General features: G+C 50.9%; 1 protein-coding gene across 1 annotated transcript in view; it reads left to right on the plus strand.

Moving 5' to 3' along the window:
• INPP5D (inositol polyphosphate-5-phosphatase D) overlaps nucleotides 1-19,084 on the plus strand; it is a 124,085-nt gene that overhangs the window by 76,858 nt on the left and 28,143 nt on the right. Inside the window, exons 10-15 of the mRNA XM_043578200.1 lie at nucleotides 6,674-6,780; nucleotides 8,934-9,036; nucleotides 11,311-11,507; nucleotides 11,970-12,087; nucleotides 17,112-17,208; nucleotides 17,735-17,873. Of these exons, the coding sequence (XP_043434135.1) occupies nucleotides 6,674-6,780; nucleotides 8,934-9,036; nucleotides 11,311-11,507; nucleotides 11,970-12,087; nucleotides 17,112-17,208; nucleotides 17,735-17,873 (761 nt within the window). The remainder of the gene's footprint in view (nucleotides 1-6,673; nucleotides 6,781-8,933; nucleotides 9,037-11,310; nucleotides 11,508-11,969; nucleotides 12,088-17,111; nucleotides 17,209-17,734; nucleotides 17,874-19,084) is intronic.

The following is a 19,084-nucleotide window of genomic DNA, read 5'->3' on the forward strand; positions in this document are numbered from 1 at the left end:
AGCTGTGTGACCCTGGACGCATCGCCCAACTGCTCTGGGCCTGAGTAAGCATCAACAGAGATGGCAGAGGCAGCATCTCATGGCATGTTTCACATGGATCTCTAGACTTACCCATCAAGAGCAGCCTTACCCCATCAAGAACACTCACCTGAGCTGTCTCTTCAGATGGCAGATACTTGGCTCGACAGCCAAGCCCTACAGCAACATCCCCCAGAGTCCCCTACAGCTGGGCCTGCAGACTGGCAGGAAGGGAGATTCTATATTCAGTGCTGGCTTGGTGCCACACTGTGCTGGGCACAAGGGGACAGAGAGGAGTGTGGGTAGATCAAGGCCCTGTCTCTTGCTAGTGATGTCATGTTGGCCTGGTTACTTATGGCCTCTGCTGTGCCTCATTTTCCTCATCTGTGAAATGGGAATAATAGTAATAGTAATAACAATAATGGATTTCTCCTAGGTTTGTCATGCGGAGTAGATGAGCTGCGGCATTTGAGAGCACCTCCTTTGTGCCCAGCAGCAGCACCGGCCCCATGGCAAAGTGCCCAGGCAGAGGCCAGGGGAGAGAGGTCAACCCCACGTGGGCCTACTCCGGCCCTCTTGCTCCTATCTGGGCTGTGGCACCAAGGTCCAAGGGATGCTCTCAGGGCAGCAGGTGGGGTGGGAGTCTGGGGACCAGCCCCATGCAGGAAGTGGGGTGCGGGGAGGGGAAGAGCGTAGATGGCGCAGGGGAGACGGTAGAAGCCCAGCCTGGAATCCCAGCTTGGCCACTCGTGACCTCGGTCTAGTGCCTCTCTCCGTGTGCTCTTGTCATAAGGATACACACCCTGTGGGGCTGCCACAAGCCTTAAAGAGGTCAACTTATAGTAAGTAGTAGGTGCTCATGAAAACACCGTGGCTGTTCTAATCATCCTTCCAAGGTAAGGCAGAAATGGAGAGGGCAGGATACAGCAGTGAGGAAAGACCAGGGAAAGAAAGTCCCTAGACACGGGGGTGTCGTGACCCAGACACAGACACGGGCTGTCATGATCATGCAGAGTGGGGGTCACAGTGTTGAGGCAGGGCCAGAGACATGGGGCGTATGAGGGTTTGAAGTAAAGATCTCGAATTTCTGGACTCGAGGGTTCTGGGAAGCACTGTTCACCCTTGTCAGTTTAATTCAGTGGACGTTTTTCCTTGGAGTATCTTCCACGGACCAGTCCCGAGTATAGTCCTCCCTCAAAGATGTAGCAGTTTAGAAGGAAAGTTGACTTGTGAGCACGTATTAGAACGTGTGTCAGAAGCCAGGTTAGCCTGGAAGGACAATTGATTAGCTCTGTTGTGGGATATATAGGGAGGCTTCATACTACAGATGGCTCTGTCTAGGGCTTTGAAGGATGAATAGGAGTTCACCAAGCATAAGGTGGGAGAGGGCACCAGGACCGCGTGGCATATGTCGGAGCAGGGTGTTAGGGAAATCTCACGTTACTTGTGGCCCCAAGGGGAGGAGCAGTGGGGCATGGGGTCCCAGATGTGGACAGGGCCCTGAATGCCAAAGTAAAAGTTGGAGACGTTCTGTGGAACGGAGAGCACTGATGGATGGGTTGACCTCCTAGAGGGGTGAATATACCCCTTGGTGGGATTATGGGCGGTGTGAGAGTTGCCGTCAGATCAGGGATGGGTGAACGAGCCAAGCTGGAGAAGAGCGGCCCCGGGAAAACCCAGCTCGTGGAGGCGAATGAGCCTTTGAAGGAGAAGCATGGATGCCCAGAGCCTGCCGGCCCAGACCGCCTGCGGGCCGCACCTACCTGGTCCCTGTCCTCTCAGTCCGTGGAGCCCAGCTCACCCTCTGTTATGGCATCTGTCTCATCAGGACACAATTACTTGTTCACAAGTTCCCTCCCTTAAGTGGGCCAAGTCCCTATCTTACACCCTCTGAAATCCTGCACAGGACCAGGTACCCAGCAGGTGCACAGTCAGGGGTTGCCAATTGACTGAGGCGCTTGCAATGTTGCTCATCAGTTCCCACCCCCCACGCCCGCCCACCAGAAACATGTGGTCTCCACAGAGGCCAGGAACTGGGGCTTTTTTGTTTACTGCTAAATCCCCAGAGTTTACAGCCACACTTCCACAGAGTAAGTGATTGATAAATACATACTGAGTGAATCCCTGAGTGAGTGAATGAACAAATGAGTTCAAGACCATTGCGGTAACACAGTCCATGGGGCCGCGTGTTTAGGGACTTGTCTATAACTGGCACCGGAGGCAGGGTGCTTCAGCAGCGAGGAGCTCTGGGTAGACTGGATTCACATACTGTGTCTGCATCCTTGCTCCACAGCTTGGTAGTGGTTTGACCTTGAATAGTGGCTTCACCACTCACACTCCATGTCCATGGCCATGAAACGAATTCCTGTAGGGTCATTGTGAGCGCTGGTGGGATAAGGCGTGTCTTCAGCCGGTCCTGGCACAGTTTCCAATCATGGTTCTGTAAAGTGCTGATCATTTGAAGGAAATCTTCGGCTGCAGGTGTCGGAGCTTCCTTGCCCTGCTCCAGTCACCATGTTCATGGGTAGCTTTGGCATTGAGCTCTTCTGTGCATAGGAAAAGCCAGTTGCTGTATGAGGAAACCATAATGTATTCACTCACTGAGCAGTTACTAGGTGTATTATGTGTCAGGTGCTGGGGATGCAAAGGTGAATAAGCCGGGGTGGGGCAGGGGGGGTCCTCGTTCTTAGGGAGGTTCCATGCAAGTAAGGGTCGAGGAGAAAATAGCCAAGTACACAAATATATAAACCAGTAAGGCGTCAGGGAGTGATAAGCTCTAGGCTGGGAATGTAAGCAGGATGATAGGACAATGATGGAGGGGTGCCATTTGAGCTGCCACCTGAGTGTCAAGAAGATGCTGGCCATGCAGACACCATGGACAGTGGCCCTTGAGCAGAGTTTCCAAGATGGGAGCAAGCTTGGCGTGTGCGAAGGCTGGAGTGGCTGGAGCGCAGACGGTGCGGAGATTGGGCCCCGATCCTGGGCTTGGTGAGCCGGGGTATGTTCTAAGGGCCGTGAGCCACTGTTAGGAGATTGGAAGCAAGGGAGTAGTGTGATCCCATTGAAGATGAACTCTGGCTGCTGTGCTAAAAGTAGATTGTGGGAGACAGGGAGACAGACCAATTAGGAGGCCTTGACAGTCGCCAGACAGTTGCCATGGTGGTGGCTTGACATGTTGAAAGATGGACGTTGGGAATGTTTTGAAGGTAGGACTGCTCACACCTGCTCATGGGAGGATGTAGAGGGGCAAAGAAGAGAACCACAAAGAGCTTCTGGTTTTATTTAACTAGGTGTGGGGACAAGTGGGCCACATGCCAGCCCTGGTAGAGTACTAATCCTGATCGAGCAAGATGCCCCATCTTGGAAGCAGCCACACAATCCTGCATATGGATGTCAAGGAAAACCAGGAGTTTGGAAGGAAGGAGACATGGCCTCATAGTAGCGGATTAGGAAGAGTCTGAGGGGATCCCACTTGGTAGCAGTGGGAGTCACACCATGGGGTATTTACGGTGCCGACAAGGCTGATGGGATTTCTGAGCATACGGGACATCCACGATTTCCCTTGGGTGGGATTTCCGTCAAGATGGCCGTTGAACATACACATTTGTCAGTTCCCTCCTAAAAGCAAAACTCGCAGGGACGGAGACCAGGTGAGAAAATGATGGCACCAAAATTCTAAGTGCTGAAAAACAGATGGATAATGATAACCAACTTATAGGAACCCAAACTCAATTTTAAGCATGTAGTAGGAAAAACTGAGACACCTGACTCACACCACAGAACCCACAAAGGGTACAGGAATTGATACTGTGAGGGGCCCCTAGAAGTGGGGGTGAAGGTGAGATTATAAACATCAGGATTGGAAGAAAATCTCTTCTGAAAGAGTTAGACCCACCAGATCTTTCTCCATTCCTCACAGCCTCCCCTCTAGGTCCCCTCACTCATTAGAAGACTGGATGTTAGTTCTCCAGAGAAGATAAAGGCTGGGGGGACACCAGGCCCGGTAAGGGCTGAGGAACCCACTGGAAACCCAGGACTAAATAGCAGTTACTTCTGAATGTTGATCCCACAGCCTTCATCCCTGCCTGGCCCGGATGCTGCCAGCCAGGTCCACACGCTGTGGGCAGGAGGTTGAAAGATTCTTCTCTGGAGCACATGACCAGCCCAGGGGCAAAAATCAAGAGGTTTCCCCAAGAGTCAGCCCATGAGACCACCCAGTACAGAAGCCCAGTGTGACTCTGTCACTGTGGGAAGACACAGCCAAGAATCACCAGACATTGAAGGGAAGCCTGGGATGGGCAGTGAGACTCAAGGCAAAAATAAGCAAGAAGACCAAAAACTTGGAGGGAGCAAATTATGAAGTTTGAAAGAAATTGGACCGTGAAACAAGAACAGAGTGCTATTTTAAAAGGAACGTCCAGAGAACAAAGGAGGAGGAGGAAGGAAGAGAGGGGAAGACGATAAGGAAGCGGAAATTAAAACATTACAGCAGAAAGTTTTAAAAATAAAAACAGAATGGAAGGGTAAAGTGATCAAGTTGAGGAAGGCTCCCAGAAGTAGAACAAAAGAACAAAGTGAGGGGAAAATAGAAGAGAAGAGCTTATTTAAAATTAGACCAGTCCAAGATGTCCAACACCAAAATAAGTCAGGAAGAGAAAATGGAAACAATGAGAAAAATTCTCAGAGCTGAACACCAGTTTCCAAATTGAAAATGGCCCACAAAGTGCCCAGCATAGCAGAGGAAATTTGTTCCACCTTAAGGCGCACACAGCATTGGAAATTCTTAACAACATTCGTGTCAAAGAAAGGATCCTAAAATCTTCAAGGTAAAAGATTACAGACTGTGGCAGGGCTCCCCCCAAGTCTATCTCTGGGTTCAGTGTCTCACCAGGAGAACTCCCAGGATGCAGCATAAAGTCATACAGCTATGCTTTATTACAGTGAAAGGATTCAAAGCAAAATCAGCAAAAGGAAAGGGCACATGGGAAGAATTCCATGGGGAAACCGAGCACAGGCTTCCAGGAGTCCTCTCCCAATACAAGTCACAAAGGGCACGCTTAATTACTCCCCCAGTGAGTTGTGACTATCCATGTGAAATGTCGTCTACCAGAGAAGCTCATTAGAAAGTCGGCACCCAGGATTTTTACTGGCGACTGGTCACATAGGCACCCTCTCTGCCTGGCACATACCCAAATTCTAGACTTCCAGGAGGAAAGCAGATGTTCAGCGTAAACCATACTGTTTTAGAAACAGTTTGGGGATAGTGAGCTGCTCTTATCAGTTTGGAGATGCTGGGACCCTTCCCAAATCCATGTTGCCAGATGCCCTTCAACAACCACCTTGCAATCATCTTTCCAAGGATGGTGGTCAGGCTTCTCAGGTTAACTCTTCTGCAGACAGGTATATCCAAATGACTTGGAGTTTCTCAGCAGCAGTGCCCAAAACTAGACATGATAGAGCAAGTTCTCCAAAGGGAGAGTCCTGAGGAAAATTATTCTGAAGTGTGAAGGTAGGGTTTTCAGGCATGCCAGGCCTCCAAAAGTTATTACCCATTCCCTTTTGGAAAACTTTTAGAGATGTTGCTCTACCAAAACTTGGGCATAAAGCAAGAAAGAGGAAGACATGATAGCTGAGAAATGGGATCCAGTACAAGAGAGACAAGTGAGTGAATTCCTGAATGATGGAGAGGGAAGTTCTAAGGTAATGGCTATGCATGAGGCGTAGAGGTCCCCAGCCCAGAGAAGAGAGGGCCCAGAGGCTCTGGGAGAGGCTTTCCCAGGATGGCAAACCTGTTGAAAGTGTTTAATTATAGGAAAAAGAGTTACATACTAGGAGGGTTAGGACCAATGGAAAAAAAAAAACCATGGCAATTATTAACTCCAGGAAAAACAAAGTTGTGTAGGAAAAGGAAAGCAGTGGAGGTTTATCTGTCAATAGCCCTTCCATAGTCCTAATAATACACTGAGTACTTACTTGGCCAAAATTACTGGAAGATGAGGAGGGGACTGAAATTATGCATTAGTAGGGGGAGAGGAGTGTGAGAAGGGAGACAGGTTGAAAGAGATCTAAACCTTCATCTGTAGTGGGAAGTCAATATGCAATAGGAAATATCTAAAACTGAAACACCAAGACGTAATATAAGCATGTTATTTAGAGACACAGTAAAATTCCCAAAGAATCCATTAAGGGAGTTGAACGTGGCTGCCTGTCGGTAGGAGGACATTGGAGGGAGGTGGGGTGGGGGGGATACTAATGTTTGTAAAAAATCTTGTAGAACAATTTGAGTCTTGGTTGTTGATAGAAGTGAACAATTTTAATTTAGACACTAAAAGCAAAGCAAAAGAAGGAAGGAACGGAGGTAGGGAGGAGGAGAGAAAGCAAAGGAGGAACATGAAAAGGTGACACTTCACACTGTCTCTGCTCTGGCCAGGCTGCCTCTTGCTTGTACAAAGCACCGCCCTTCTCAAGCATGAGCCCTTGTCCAGAAGAACAGCCAGGAGCAAAGGGATCTAGGAGACTAGGCATAAATTTGGTGCTCACCTGGGGATGGGAAGTCAGGATTGTTGTTGATCAGGTGGCAGAATATAGCGTAGACTCTACATATTGTAGTGTGATAAGTGGATGAGTGAATAAATTAACTTTCATTTCTCTTAAGTCCTGCAGCTCATCAAGTCTCAGAAGTTTCTGAACAAGTTGGTGATTTTGGTGGAAACTGAGAAGGAGAAGACCTTGCGGAAGGAATATGTTTTTGCTGATTCCAAAGTGAGTGATGACAAACTACTTAGATGGGTCAGGAGGGGAGTGAGGGACATGTGTCTTTTGAGGCTTGCTTGTGCCTGGAAATCTGCACCATTAGCTCCCTTGGTTCTCACAGCCCCCTTCCCACCTGGGAAAACCAGTCCCGGGGAGATTGGGACACGTCCCAGGTCTGCTGGGATTTGAACAGCTTGCCCCCGAGGGGGCGCGTCCTTGATCACTTGTGCCTTATCCCACCCTGAGCCCCACTTGGGAGACCTTTTCTCTTCTCTGGGCTGGACTCAGAAGCCCTCTGGGGCACCTCAGATTTAACTCCCAATGCCAGCCAGCACTCCTTCCGTGTCTGCATTTTGCCCCACTCTGCAGGAGTGAGACGTCCCACCAGGACTGGCTCCTGGAGCAGGAGGTGGTGCCGGCTGATGGAAATCCTCAGGGTCTTTGGGCATTGTGGGGGGCCTCTGTGTAGCCAGAGTCCGGCTTCTCTATGATCTGATCTCTCTGCTACGACATGGCACCCAGGGACGGAAACCCTCCACGTTGGCCTTACTGTTCACCCGTTAATATATGGCTCACGTGAGGCAGGGCGCAAAGCGCTCTAATCACATCAGATTGTTGGCTGACTGTGTGTTAGCACCACGGGAAGACTGAGGGACAAGGGCTCCCAGCTTAGCTTACCAAGTGCCAGGACCTGGCTTCTTTCACGTGCCCCGTGGATGAAGTGGCAGGGGTGGGCTGGTGGGAGGCCAGTGGGAGGCCCGAAGGTGCCCAGAGCTGGCTGAGAGGGTGGGAAGAACTCAGAGGCATGACAGCGAAGGGGCGGGGGGAGGTGGAGAGAAAGAACGCGTGGCTGGGCGTCATTCTGCGTACGGGGACATCGATCCCAAAACCAATTCTGCCCGTTGCTGCAAGCTCAGGATTGAGACACAGCAGTAAACCGAGGCACCAAATTTGGAGCCATTCGTACGTAACTAAAGACAGGTTTCCATAATGACAGTCCTCACAACGTCCTTGTGAGCTGGTTTCTTCAGAAGTGATTACCTGAGATTTGCAATTATTAGGGTGAATCGAATGAAATTGCCATCTCTGCAGGTGTGAAACAGGCACGTATTGGTAATTTCATATGGTACAACCTGAAATATGTGTGTGTGTGCTTTTTCAGCCTGCCCTTGACGGCACGCTCTGAGAGAGCTGCGCTGCTTTGTCCCCTGCTGTATACCCAGGTACCCGGGACAACTCAGTGAAGACTATGAAGGAGACTCTGACAGCTTTCATCTGTTCTTTTCTTGTCAGCTTCCTTGATCTAAATTTTCCTTCATTAAATACGTAGTCTATTCTTGGAGCGCCTGGGTGGCTCAGTCGGTTAAGCATCTGATTTTGGCTCAACTCACGATCTTGTGGTTTGTGAGTTCGAGCCCCACGTTGGGGCTCTGCTGTCTGTTGTTTCTGCTGTCAGCACAGAACCCGCTCAGGATCCTCTGTGCCCCTCTCTCTGCCCCTTCTCCTGCTGATTCTCTCTCTGTCTCCCTAAATAAAGAAATAAACTGGAAAACAAGCAAATAAATAAGTAATCTATTCTCGTTGGTGGAAAAATAACAAATAAGCAAAACATTTAAAATGAAAACACACCTGTGCTACTAGTAGACTTTGGACTCTGTCTTTCTGGATGGTTTTTGCTTGTGTTTTTGTAAAAATGCAACAGTGCTGTTCATATTGTTTGGCCAACTGACTTTTCCCACCTAACAATATAGTTTGGACATCTATGCTTGTTGAGAAAGTATTTCTGCACCAAAACGTGTAAACCCTACGGTATTCTATCTGGCATGTGGATGACTCGTAATACGATTATTAATTTGCTTCCCAGGATCGGACACTGAGGTCGTTTGTAATTTTTTCTGTGTTGAAGTGCGCGCTACGGTCCCCGTGACACAGTTGGGTCTTTGCACGTTTCCTGGTGGTTCTTAGAGTCAGGTCCTTGCAGAGGAATGGCAGTCAGAAGCCACCTCCTTAAGACTTTGGACCCACATTTCCAGATTGCTCTCCTGCAAGTTCGTACTGATTTGTGCCCCTCTCAGTTTTCTTGAAGCTGACCAAGCCCTTTGAAAGTGTAATGTGCAGGGAGGTGGAGGCCTTTCTGAGTCTGTCTGCCCTTCCATCCCTAGAAGAGAGAAGGCTTCTGTCAGCTTCTCCAGCAGATGAAGAATAAGCACTCGGAGCAGGCGGAGCCGGACATGATCACCATCTTCATCGGCACCTGGAACATGGGTGGGTCCACATGCCCCCCACCCCCATCCGCTTCCTCCCATCCCCTCCCTCTGGGTTCTGCTTTGCTGCCGCGGGCATCCGCAGATGGGTGGGGGACACCTGTCCTCTTCCCGCCCCCACACCCCAGCCCATCTACGCAGCCTCCTTTCTAGGGAATTGTGGACTTTTCCCGAGACAATGGATGAGAGAAAGGAGCTCTGGGATTCTCATGCCCCAAGAGCAGCTGGGCTGGGTTACCTGGCATGTGTAAGCTGGAAAGTGTTAGGGAAACTGCATATATGGGTGACAGGGCTCTTGGGCACCTGCCAGCCTTAGGCAGCTCGCCATGGGGCCTCAGGCCTGGAAGAGAGAACTCCCTCGCTGTCAGATTTACTGAGAGAGGAAGAGAGAGCTCTGATGCCCAATTGCATTTGAATTTCATACAAACGGCACAGTTTTTTAGTATTGGTATCTAGGTAGAAATAAATACATACTAAATATATATCATGCTAAATATATACTATATGTATTTATATACGGATACATATTATATGTTCATATATATTATACTGAATATAGGTTGTACCAGGTAGTGGAAGTATTCAGCTAGAAATAAGTACTAAATATACACCAAATATATAGTTACAACCATGCACTGTATACTTATATACTAATATATATACACTAAATATATATCACACTAAATGTAAAGTATACTAATTACTTAGTGTAAGTATTCAGCTAGAAATAAGTACTAAATATGCACCAAATATATATATATATATATATTTACTAACCATGTACTATATACTTAAATACTAATACATATTTATATACTAAATATATCACACTAAATATAAGTCATACTAATTATTTAGTGTAAGTTTTCAGCTAGAGAAAAACTAAGTAGGTACAGGATGTCTAGTCAATTTTGAATTTTAGTTGAACAGATATTGCCTGGGACAGACTTCCTCTAAAAGTTATCTGTTGTTTATCTGATATTTTAATTTAATTGGGTGTCTCTCCTCCCCGCACTGTCCAGAGCGGAGTCAGCCTCCGCCATCTGACACGGCTAGTAGTCACCTAGCAGTGTCCTCTGGGAGGAGTAGGGTGAGTGGCAGCCCTTCGTGGAGGGACAGGAAGTGATCTGGAAATGAGAACGTAATTTGCTAGTCCTGGACTGTCGGCTGAGTGGAGAGTGGGCTAGTCTTCCAACAGGGAAGTCAAGAGAGCCGCTGACCCTGATTCCACAAGCCACCAGGCCTTCATGCCCAGATTTTTTTCCAGGGGCCAGAGTAACCCTGAAGTAGAACTCTGGCCCATGCCTGGGGACCTGTGTCCTCTTCTGTCCTCTCTAGTATTTCTTGCTGGCCGCCTGATTCTATCAGCTCTCCACTCGGGTTCGTGTATGCGGGTACGCTGTCCCTCTCGTGTTTCCTCTGTGAGCATGGAGGTCTTAGATTTGGCTGGACGTGGTTAAGCCCGTCCTGTTCCCAACTGGAGGGAGTGCCCTTCACACAGAAGACAGTGTGGAAGGAGCTGGCTGGCTGGCTGGGTGGGTGGGAGGCTTTCCCCAAGCAGAGACCACCGGCCCCGGGGTCTACAGTCCCACGACGAACCATAGCAGAGAACAGAATGATGGCAGTCAGGTCACGTCGGTTCTTGGCACTTGTGAGCCAAAAGGGTTATCTCCTTGGGGGAAAAGTTTACTCAATCTTGAAGGGTGTTTCGAGGAGAAATGTCTTTCATCGTTTCTTTATTGAGTTGCTTTGACTCATTTTTTGAAATGAAAATGGAGGAGGTCTCCACACTCTTCCTGTTTCTTTGGCTCTTAGTTTTCAGCTGAGATGTCTCTGTTTTGCAAGGAAGTCCCTGTTGTCTCCCAACCCTGGGCTAAAAGCCCCCATCCCAAACCTGCCAGCCTGCTGGGCTGTCATTGCCAATGGAATGTACATTGCTCAAGGACTGTCTCAGTCACTAAGTTAGCCCCAAAGACTAGGACGGTGTTTGACGTCTTGTGCCACTCGTTCAAGGCACCATATGGAATCTTCAGGTACTAGTTCTCATCTTTAAAAGTTCGTGTTATCTTTACAAAGAAACGTTACTGCACTCTGACCCTACCTGACATCCTGGGAACAATTAGTACCTAATTCTCTATCTACAGTACTTTGTTGGGTGACCCAAATGGTTTTCAGTGACTGTGTGAACTTCCTGCCCTGCATACTTCCCCCACCTGTGTTTTGAATTCTCCTGATGTGCCTTTGACTCACTTGGTGTTGGGTTTTGCTGTTGAAGGTAACGCCCCCCCTCCCAAGAAGATCACGTCCTGGTTTCTCTCCAAGGGGCAGGGAAAGACTCGGGATGATTCTGCCGATTACATCCCCCATGACATCTACGTGATCGGCACCCAGGAGGACCCCCTGGGAGAGAAGGAGTGGCTGGAGATACTCAGACACTCCCTGCAAGAAATCACCAGCATGAATTTTAAAACAGTGAGCACCTGGCCAGGGCGCTGGGTGGGACTCAGGGGCAGTGGGCTTTGCGAGGCTGGCCAGGAGCATCTCAGAGGCAAGGGTGGGCTCAGCCTGTCTCCTCTCTCAATTTCCAAAGATGCCTGAATGTTCCTTGGTCGTTCTCCACCACCACCGTTACCTTCCAGGGCCAGAGAGGGGCACCTGTTCTGAAATTGGGGTCCGTGGGCGTTGCTGAAGATCACTAGCACGTCCCTTCTTCCCTGCCCCTGCTTGTAGGTCACTCTTGCTTCACTGGAATCTTACCAGTCCTGGTTCTTCAACTTTGTTGCACCTGCAAGGCATCATTAGGAGGCTTCGTGAAGCTTGGGGGTCCTAGACAGGTTCCCGGCACCTCGGGGGTGAGGGCTGGGTAGGAATCCCTTGCCGGGTGGTCAAGCACCATGCCCGGGCCAAGGGTCACCATGTTGTGCTCCCCTCCAGGTTGCCATCCACACCCTCTGGAATATCCGAATCGTGGTGCTGGCCAAGCCGGAGCATGAGAACCGCATCAGTCACATCTGCACCGACAACGTGAAGACGGGCATCGCCAACACGCTGGGTGAGCAGGGAGGGGCCGCGCTCCCCCGCTGCGTGTCCCCGGCTCCACTCATGTGCCCATCCCGTCCCCACCAACAGCAACATCCCTGGGTGGAAAACTGAGCCTCACTTCCTGGGATCCCCTCGGTCCCGGGCAGCCGGAACGGTTGATTCCTCCAGCCTAAGCCCATCTGGGGTCTACCCCAGAGCGGCTGGGGATCTGGCCAAAATGCAGGCTCTGACTTAGCAGGTCTCAGGCGGAGCCTGACATTCTGAGTTTCCAGCCAGCTCCCAAGTGGTGTCATGCTGCTGGCCCCACAGACCCCCACCTTGAGAGTCCAGGACCTAGGACAGGGCTTGCTGGACTTGCTGTAAAGGGCCAGATGGCAAATGTTTTAGGCTCTATGGGTCCGTGCTGCTCCTTACCCTGCAGCCGCTACGCAAAAGAAACCGTGGGTAGCACGAACTTGAATGGGAGTAGCTGCGTTCCAGAAAGCTTTGCCTGCAGACACAGGTCGGGGCTCAATTTGGCTCACAGGCTTTTAAACAAATTTTTTATTCCTACATTTTTTTGAAAATTTTTTGACGATTTTATTCATTTTTTTTTTTAATTTTTTTTTTTAACGTTTATTTATTTTTGGGACAGAGAGAGACAGAGCATGAACGGGGGAGGGGCAGAGAGAGAGGGAGACACAGAATCGGAAACAGGCTCCAGGCTCCGAGCCATCGGCCCAGAGCCCGATGCGGGGCCCGAACTCCCGGACCGCGAGATCGTGACCTGGCTGAAGTCGGACGCTCAACCGACTGCGCCACCCAGGCGCCCCCGATTTTATTCATTTTTGAGAGACAGAGAGAGACACAGCACGAGCGGGGGAGGGGCAGAGAGAGGGAGACACAGAATCCAAAGCAGGCGCCAGGCCCTGAGCGGTCAGTACAGAGCCCAACGCAGGACTCCAGTCCACAAACCGTGACATCATGACCTGAGCCGAAGACGGAGGCTTAACCGACTGAGCCACCCAGGTGCCCCTCTCACTACTATTTTTTTTTAATTTTTTTTTTTTTTTGAGAGAGAGAGTGTGAGTGGGGGAGGGGCAGAGAGAGAGGGAGACACAGAATGTGAAGCAGGCTCCAGACTCTGAGCTGTCAGCACAGAGCCTGATGTGGGGCTCCAGCCCACAAACTGTGAGATCATGACCTGAGCCGAAGTCGGACGCTTAACCGACTGAGCCATCCAGGCGCCCCTGCCCACGGGCTTTATGTTTTCAACCCCTGGTATAGTTCTAGAAGGACTCGGGTTGGATGTGGAAATGCTGGTTTTAGCGGTGAGCCTGTGGGGACCTGTCAGGGCACCTCAGAGAGTTGAATTAAGGGCCGGGGACTTCAGGAGTGTGTTTGTGAGCGTGAGTCTTCGTGTGGGTGTAAAGGTGTGAGTGTGTGTGTGTCTATATGTACGAGTCTACCTCGTACGCAAGTCTGAGTACGTGTGTGTGAGCGTACATGCGAGTCTATGTGTGTAAGTCTGTGCTTGAGTGTGTGTGCAAGTCTGCGTGTTCGAGTCCGAGTCCGTGTGAGTCTGTGTGTGTGAGTGCACACGCAGGTCTGTTCGCAAGTGCATGTGTGAGTCTGTCGGTGAGTGTGTGTGGGCAGATGCACCCACGCGGGCCGTGGGTGGAGTTGAGGGCAAGGCTAGTGGTTTCTGGTGGTTGGAGTCAGGGACAGGACAGAGTCCCAGAGACAACAGGATGTTGAGAGCTCTCTCGGCTTTTCTGCTGACAAACCGCAAGCTGCCCGTGTCCACACCCACTTGCCCCCTTCCTTCCTGTCTCCGTAGCTGCCCTGTCAAAGCCCACGCCCTTCTGCTGCCCAGGAACCTGTCTTTCCTTGCTGCATCCTGCCTGGGCTGCCCGTCTCCCTTCCCCGGCCCCTTCCCAACAGCACGTAAGGCGCTCGGACCCCCTGCTACAAGATAAAACCACACCTCAGCCAGACCTCGCCTCGGGCTGCTGCCCCAGCTCTCATTCATCACTACAGAGCTGACACCGTGTCCCCCAGTGCGGAGCTATGCACTGGGCAAGTGACCACGCAGACAGCAGCTTGCTTGCATGGATAGACAGAGAATAAGATGGTTTCTAGGAGTAAGCGTGCTGGCAAGGTGCACAGGGCAGTGAGGCCCCAGCTCTACTTGAGATGGGGGTGGGTCCAGGGGTCTCTCTGAGAGGGACTCAAGTCCCGGAGGTAAGGAAGGGTCAGTATGGGTAGTGTTCACACAGCAGGAAAAGTGAAGCAAAGGCCCTGAGGCCCCTGGGCCACAGCTCTAGTGGATGTTGGGGGCAAGGCCAGAGAGGGAGGTATGAGGTCTGGGCAGAGTCCGAGCTTCGTGGCCATTAGTGGGTAGCTTGGAGGCCAAGGGGTTCCTATGCACCAGCTCCTCCCTTCCTCCCCCAACCCTGGGGCTGGCCTCTACTCTCTCTACTGCTCCCCTCAAATGGCTCCCAGCCATGGTTAACATGGGGCAGAGCTCGGGGAATGCTGGTTGGCTAATGCTGGTGGACATCACCTTAGAAGAACTAAGGCCTTTTTGAGAGCGTACATCTTCATGGCCAAGAGCTAACTGCTTCAGGAGTACTATCCCATTTAAGATAAATGCCCTGTGGGGACAAGGACTGTCGTTGGACCCATTCACAAGATGCTGGAGGCTACAGTGACATTTCTTAACCTGTCCCTAGCACAATGGCAGGAAGTGATGAGCAGGGATTTAAGCCCAGGCCACATTGCAGGATGGGGAGAAAGCTGGAAAGAGAGGCTCCCTGGGGGGCAGGGGAGCTGGGCCACCCATCGTGGCCAGGGCAGACCCCGGTCCAGAGGAGGCAGGGCGCAGGATCTCTGAGGTTCTTCAACTTGGGCTCCAGCCAGCGCTGTCCAGCCCAGTCAGAAGGTGAGCCGTGTAGGTGGTTACAAATTTGCCAGGAGCCACATTCAAGAAAGTAAAAGGAAACGGGTGAAGTCGGTTTTAGTTAGCATTTTATCAAACCTCATTCACTCAAAATACTACCATTTCTGGGCACCTGGGTGGCTCAGTCGGTTATGTGTCCGACTCTCAGTTTCAGCTCAGGTCATGATCTCTGGACTTCATGGGTTCGAACCCCATATCAGGTTCTGCGTTGGCAGCGTGGAGCCTGCTTGGGATTCTCTCTCTCTCCCTGTTTCTCTGCCCCTCCCCAACTTGGCTGTCTCTCTCAAAATAAATAAATAAACTTAAAAATATATATATATGTTACCATTTCCATAGATAGTCAATATGAAAATGAGTATTTTATATTGTTTTTCTTTTTTTTTTAATTCTTTTTTAAGTTTTCTTTATTTGAGAGAGGGAAAGAGAGAGAGAACAAGTGGGCGAGAAGCAGAGAGGAGGAGAGACAGAATCCCAAGCAGGGTCCGCACCACCAGCACAGAGCCCGACACGGGGCTCGAACTCACGAACCGAGAGATCATGACCTGAGCCGAGGTCAAGAGTCGCTTAACCAACTGCACCACCCAAGTGCCCCTACGTTCTGTTTTTCTTACTGAGGCTTATAAATTCCAATGCCTCTGTTGCATTCAAGCCCACCTCAGTTGGGACCAGCCACAGTCCAAGTGTTCAGTGTGCGCACAGCTCAAGCCTACGGTATTGGCCAGAGCAGCTTTTCAGGCTTCCGTGTGTGTTAGAATGTCCTACAGCAGGGGTTGGGTAACTTGCCTCTAAAAGGCCAGACAGTAAATATTTCAGGCTCTGCAGATCATGCCGCCTCTGTTGCAACTACTCAGCTCTGTGGGCATAGCTTGTTCCAATAAAATGTTCCTTATGGACTCTGAGATTTGAACTTCGTATCATTTTACTGTGTCACCAAATCTTTTGATTTTTTCTCCCCCCAACTCTTTACAAATGTAAAGATCATTTTCTCTGGCAGTGGGCTAGCGTTTGCCTACCCCTGACCTACCGGGCTTGTTTAACCCAGATTCCTGGGCCCCACCCCCAGAATTTCCGATTCGGCACGTCTGGGGTGGGGCCTGAGAATTTGCACTTCTGACGGTTGTTGGCGATGCTGCTGTGGCTGTTTGGGGAACACACTTTGAGAACCGCTAGTCTAGAATAGATTGAAATTAAGAAAAAGAGGTGGGGGCACCTGGGTGGCTCAGTCGGTGAAGCGTCCGATTCGGCTCAGGTCACGATCTTGCAGTTTGTGAGTTCGAGCCCCACGTCGGGCTCTGTGCTGACAGCTCGGAGCCTGGAGCCTGCTTCGGATTCTGTGTCTCCCTCTCTGCACCTTCCCTGCTTGTTCTCTGTGTCTCTCTCTCTCTCGAAAATAAACAAACATTAAAAAAAAAAATTGAAGAAAAAGAGGTGGTCTCAAGTTTTGGTCCCACCAGGAACCTGGAAGGTCAGCCCCCCCCCCCCCCCCCCCCCCCCCCAGCCCTGGGCTCTTTTTTCTGAATCTTCCCAAGGCTTCTTTCTGGGGTAACTGATAACTCCCCTAGAGGGAGATACCAGGCCAGCTCAGACCAGCAGCCTCCTCCCTGCACTGTGCTGAAATCTCCCAAGGCTGCAGGCCATTTACCCGGTTTTCTTGTCCTGGAGAAATGTCTTGCACCCCCCACCCCCACCCCAGTTCCTGCCACCTGCTGAATCTCCCACTCCAGATGGAGCTGTTCTGCCTTTGTCCATCTCTTTCCCACGCCTGCTTCTCTCCCTCTTTATTTTTTTTTTAAATGTTTTTATTTATTTTTGAGACAGAGAGAGACAGAGCATGAGCAGGGGAGGGGCAGAGAGAGAGGGAGACACAGAATCTGAAACGGGCTCCAGGCTCTGAACTGTCAGCACAGAGCCCGACGCGGGGCTCGAACTCACAGACCGTGAGATTGTGACCTGAGCCGAAGTCGGACGCTTAACCGACTGAGCCACCCAGGCGCCCCTCTCCCTCTTTATTAAGAACATTGCTTCACCTTGATTTCCCGCCACTTGGTAAACTTGCCTGTGTGACTGACTTCTTCCCTCTCCCCTCCCTTTAGGGAACAAGGGAGCCGTGGGGGTGTCATTTATGTTCAACGGAACCTCCTTGGGCTTTGTTAACAGCCATTTGACTTCTGGAAGCGAAAAGAAACTCAGGTAACGGAGCTCCTTTCCCGGGAGGCCCAGGCAGACCTCACATCCCTAAACACCAGAACTACTGTTCAGCCCTCGGCTTTTCCCGTAACTGTGGCACAGGAGTGACCTCTCGTGTGGGTGAATTTTGTCGGGAGGATGGAACACACATTTCCTTATGTCATTCATCTGATAGATGCCTAAATCCCGCTCCATTTCTAAAGGGAAAAGCCTCATCCGGGCATCCTTACAGATCAAAGCCCATGTGGCTCATTTGGCCCAGGCACAAAGACAGCTATTTAGAATAATCATGATTCCAATTCCCTGCTAAATGGATGCTCTGGGAGGCTCCTTGCCATGTGTTCCCATTTCTGCCTGAAAGGCCCTTTGCATCCTGGCTGTGCCCCACCTGCACGTGCAGGTGGTTCACTGCAGCAGGGGCCGGAGAGTTAAGGCTCAGTCCCCCCAAGGTCCCTCTGATTTCCTGCTACCGTGGTGACGTAAGGGACCAACAGCCTCATGCTACATAGCTGCTTTTTCATTTAAATAGGCGAAACCAAAACTATATGAACATTCTCCGGTTTCTGGCTCTGGGAGACAAAAAACTGAGTCCTTTTAACATCACTCACCGCTTTACGCACCTCTTCTGGCTTGGTGATCTGAACTACCGTGTGGACCTTCCCACCTGGGTAAGGAGCTGCCCACCTGGGGAAAGAACTGTCCACCTGGGGAAGGGGCCACCCGCCTGGGAAGGAGCTGCCCACCTGGGGCTGGGGCTGGGGCTTCATGGGACAGAGGCTCCCTTGAGTGAGCTGAGGGCATGGGGCCATGGAGGCACAGACTGAGCTGGGCCAAGGCAACTACTCCCCTTCTGGGACTCAACACTCTTCTGCTGTTCTGTCATGGAACCCCTGCCTTTCTTTACACTTTACCTCTGCTCACACTTAGTTCCCACACAACTGCCCCAGCCGTTCTGGTCCTCTAGTGGCTCAGCCCAGATCTCCAGGAACTGTTAAGGTCTGAGGAGACCAGCACAATTTTCTGCCTAGGTGTTGGTCACTGGCCAGCTAAGGAAGAAGTTACTTACGTTGGATGCCCAGGCACGGTCCACTGAGCAGTGGTCAGAAGGGCCACCTAACACAGACATGCCTCGCTCGCTCAGGCAGTGCAAAGTGTTTTCTGGGAAGGTGGGGGGTGCAGGCCTGGGCGCAGAGCTGTGCAGTCTGCCCAGAGACCTTGGTTACAGCTTGAACGTCCCTGCCAGGGATGGAGAACCTTCATACCACATCCCGTGAGGGCAGAAGCAGAGAGGCAAGAACCCTGGGGCACCGACAGGCTAAGAAATAGCCTGGAGTCAGTTTCTGACCAGTGGGAGTTGGGATTGAGCCCAGACGTTCTCACTCCTCTTCCCCCACGTTTCCCCAAGCATCTCGCCTCTCCCTCTTGCTGCCCCAGAGGCTCGGCAGAGACTGAGGAGGAACTGAGGGTCTGTTTATGCCCCTTACGTCCCCACCGCTCCCTCCATCTTGGCAGATGGGAGAGGACTAGGCAGGAACCCCACAAATTTCCTCACCGGGAGGTCTGCCAAGGGCACTCACCAGAGCAGAGGTAACAGTCCGGGGAGAAAGGACGGCTGGATTCCATCCCACTGATGCTGCGCTGACTCTTGGGAGTCCAGGCCCGGATCAGGGAGTCCTGATGCCCACAGATTCAGGGGCTGGGGTTTCAAGTCCTTCCATGGCCTCACAACAAGCTGCCTCGGTTCCCATAGACAGCAAGGGAAACATACCTACCCGCTAATGAAGTGTTAAAAAGAATACTAAAAATCCGTGTGAAAAAGTAAAATGTCCCTCTACAAATTTGGAACGGCCAAAGCTTGTATTATCAGGTTGACAGTTAA

Source organism: Prionailurus bengalensis, chromosome C1 (assembly GCF_016509475.1).
Source record: "Prionailurus bengalensis isolate Pbe53 chromosome C1, Fcat_Pben_1.1_paternal_pri, whole genome shotgun sequence".
Classification (NCBI taxonomy): Eukaryota; Metazoa; Chordata; class Mammalia; order Carnivora; family Felidae; genus Prionailurus; species Prionailurus bengalensis.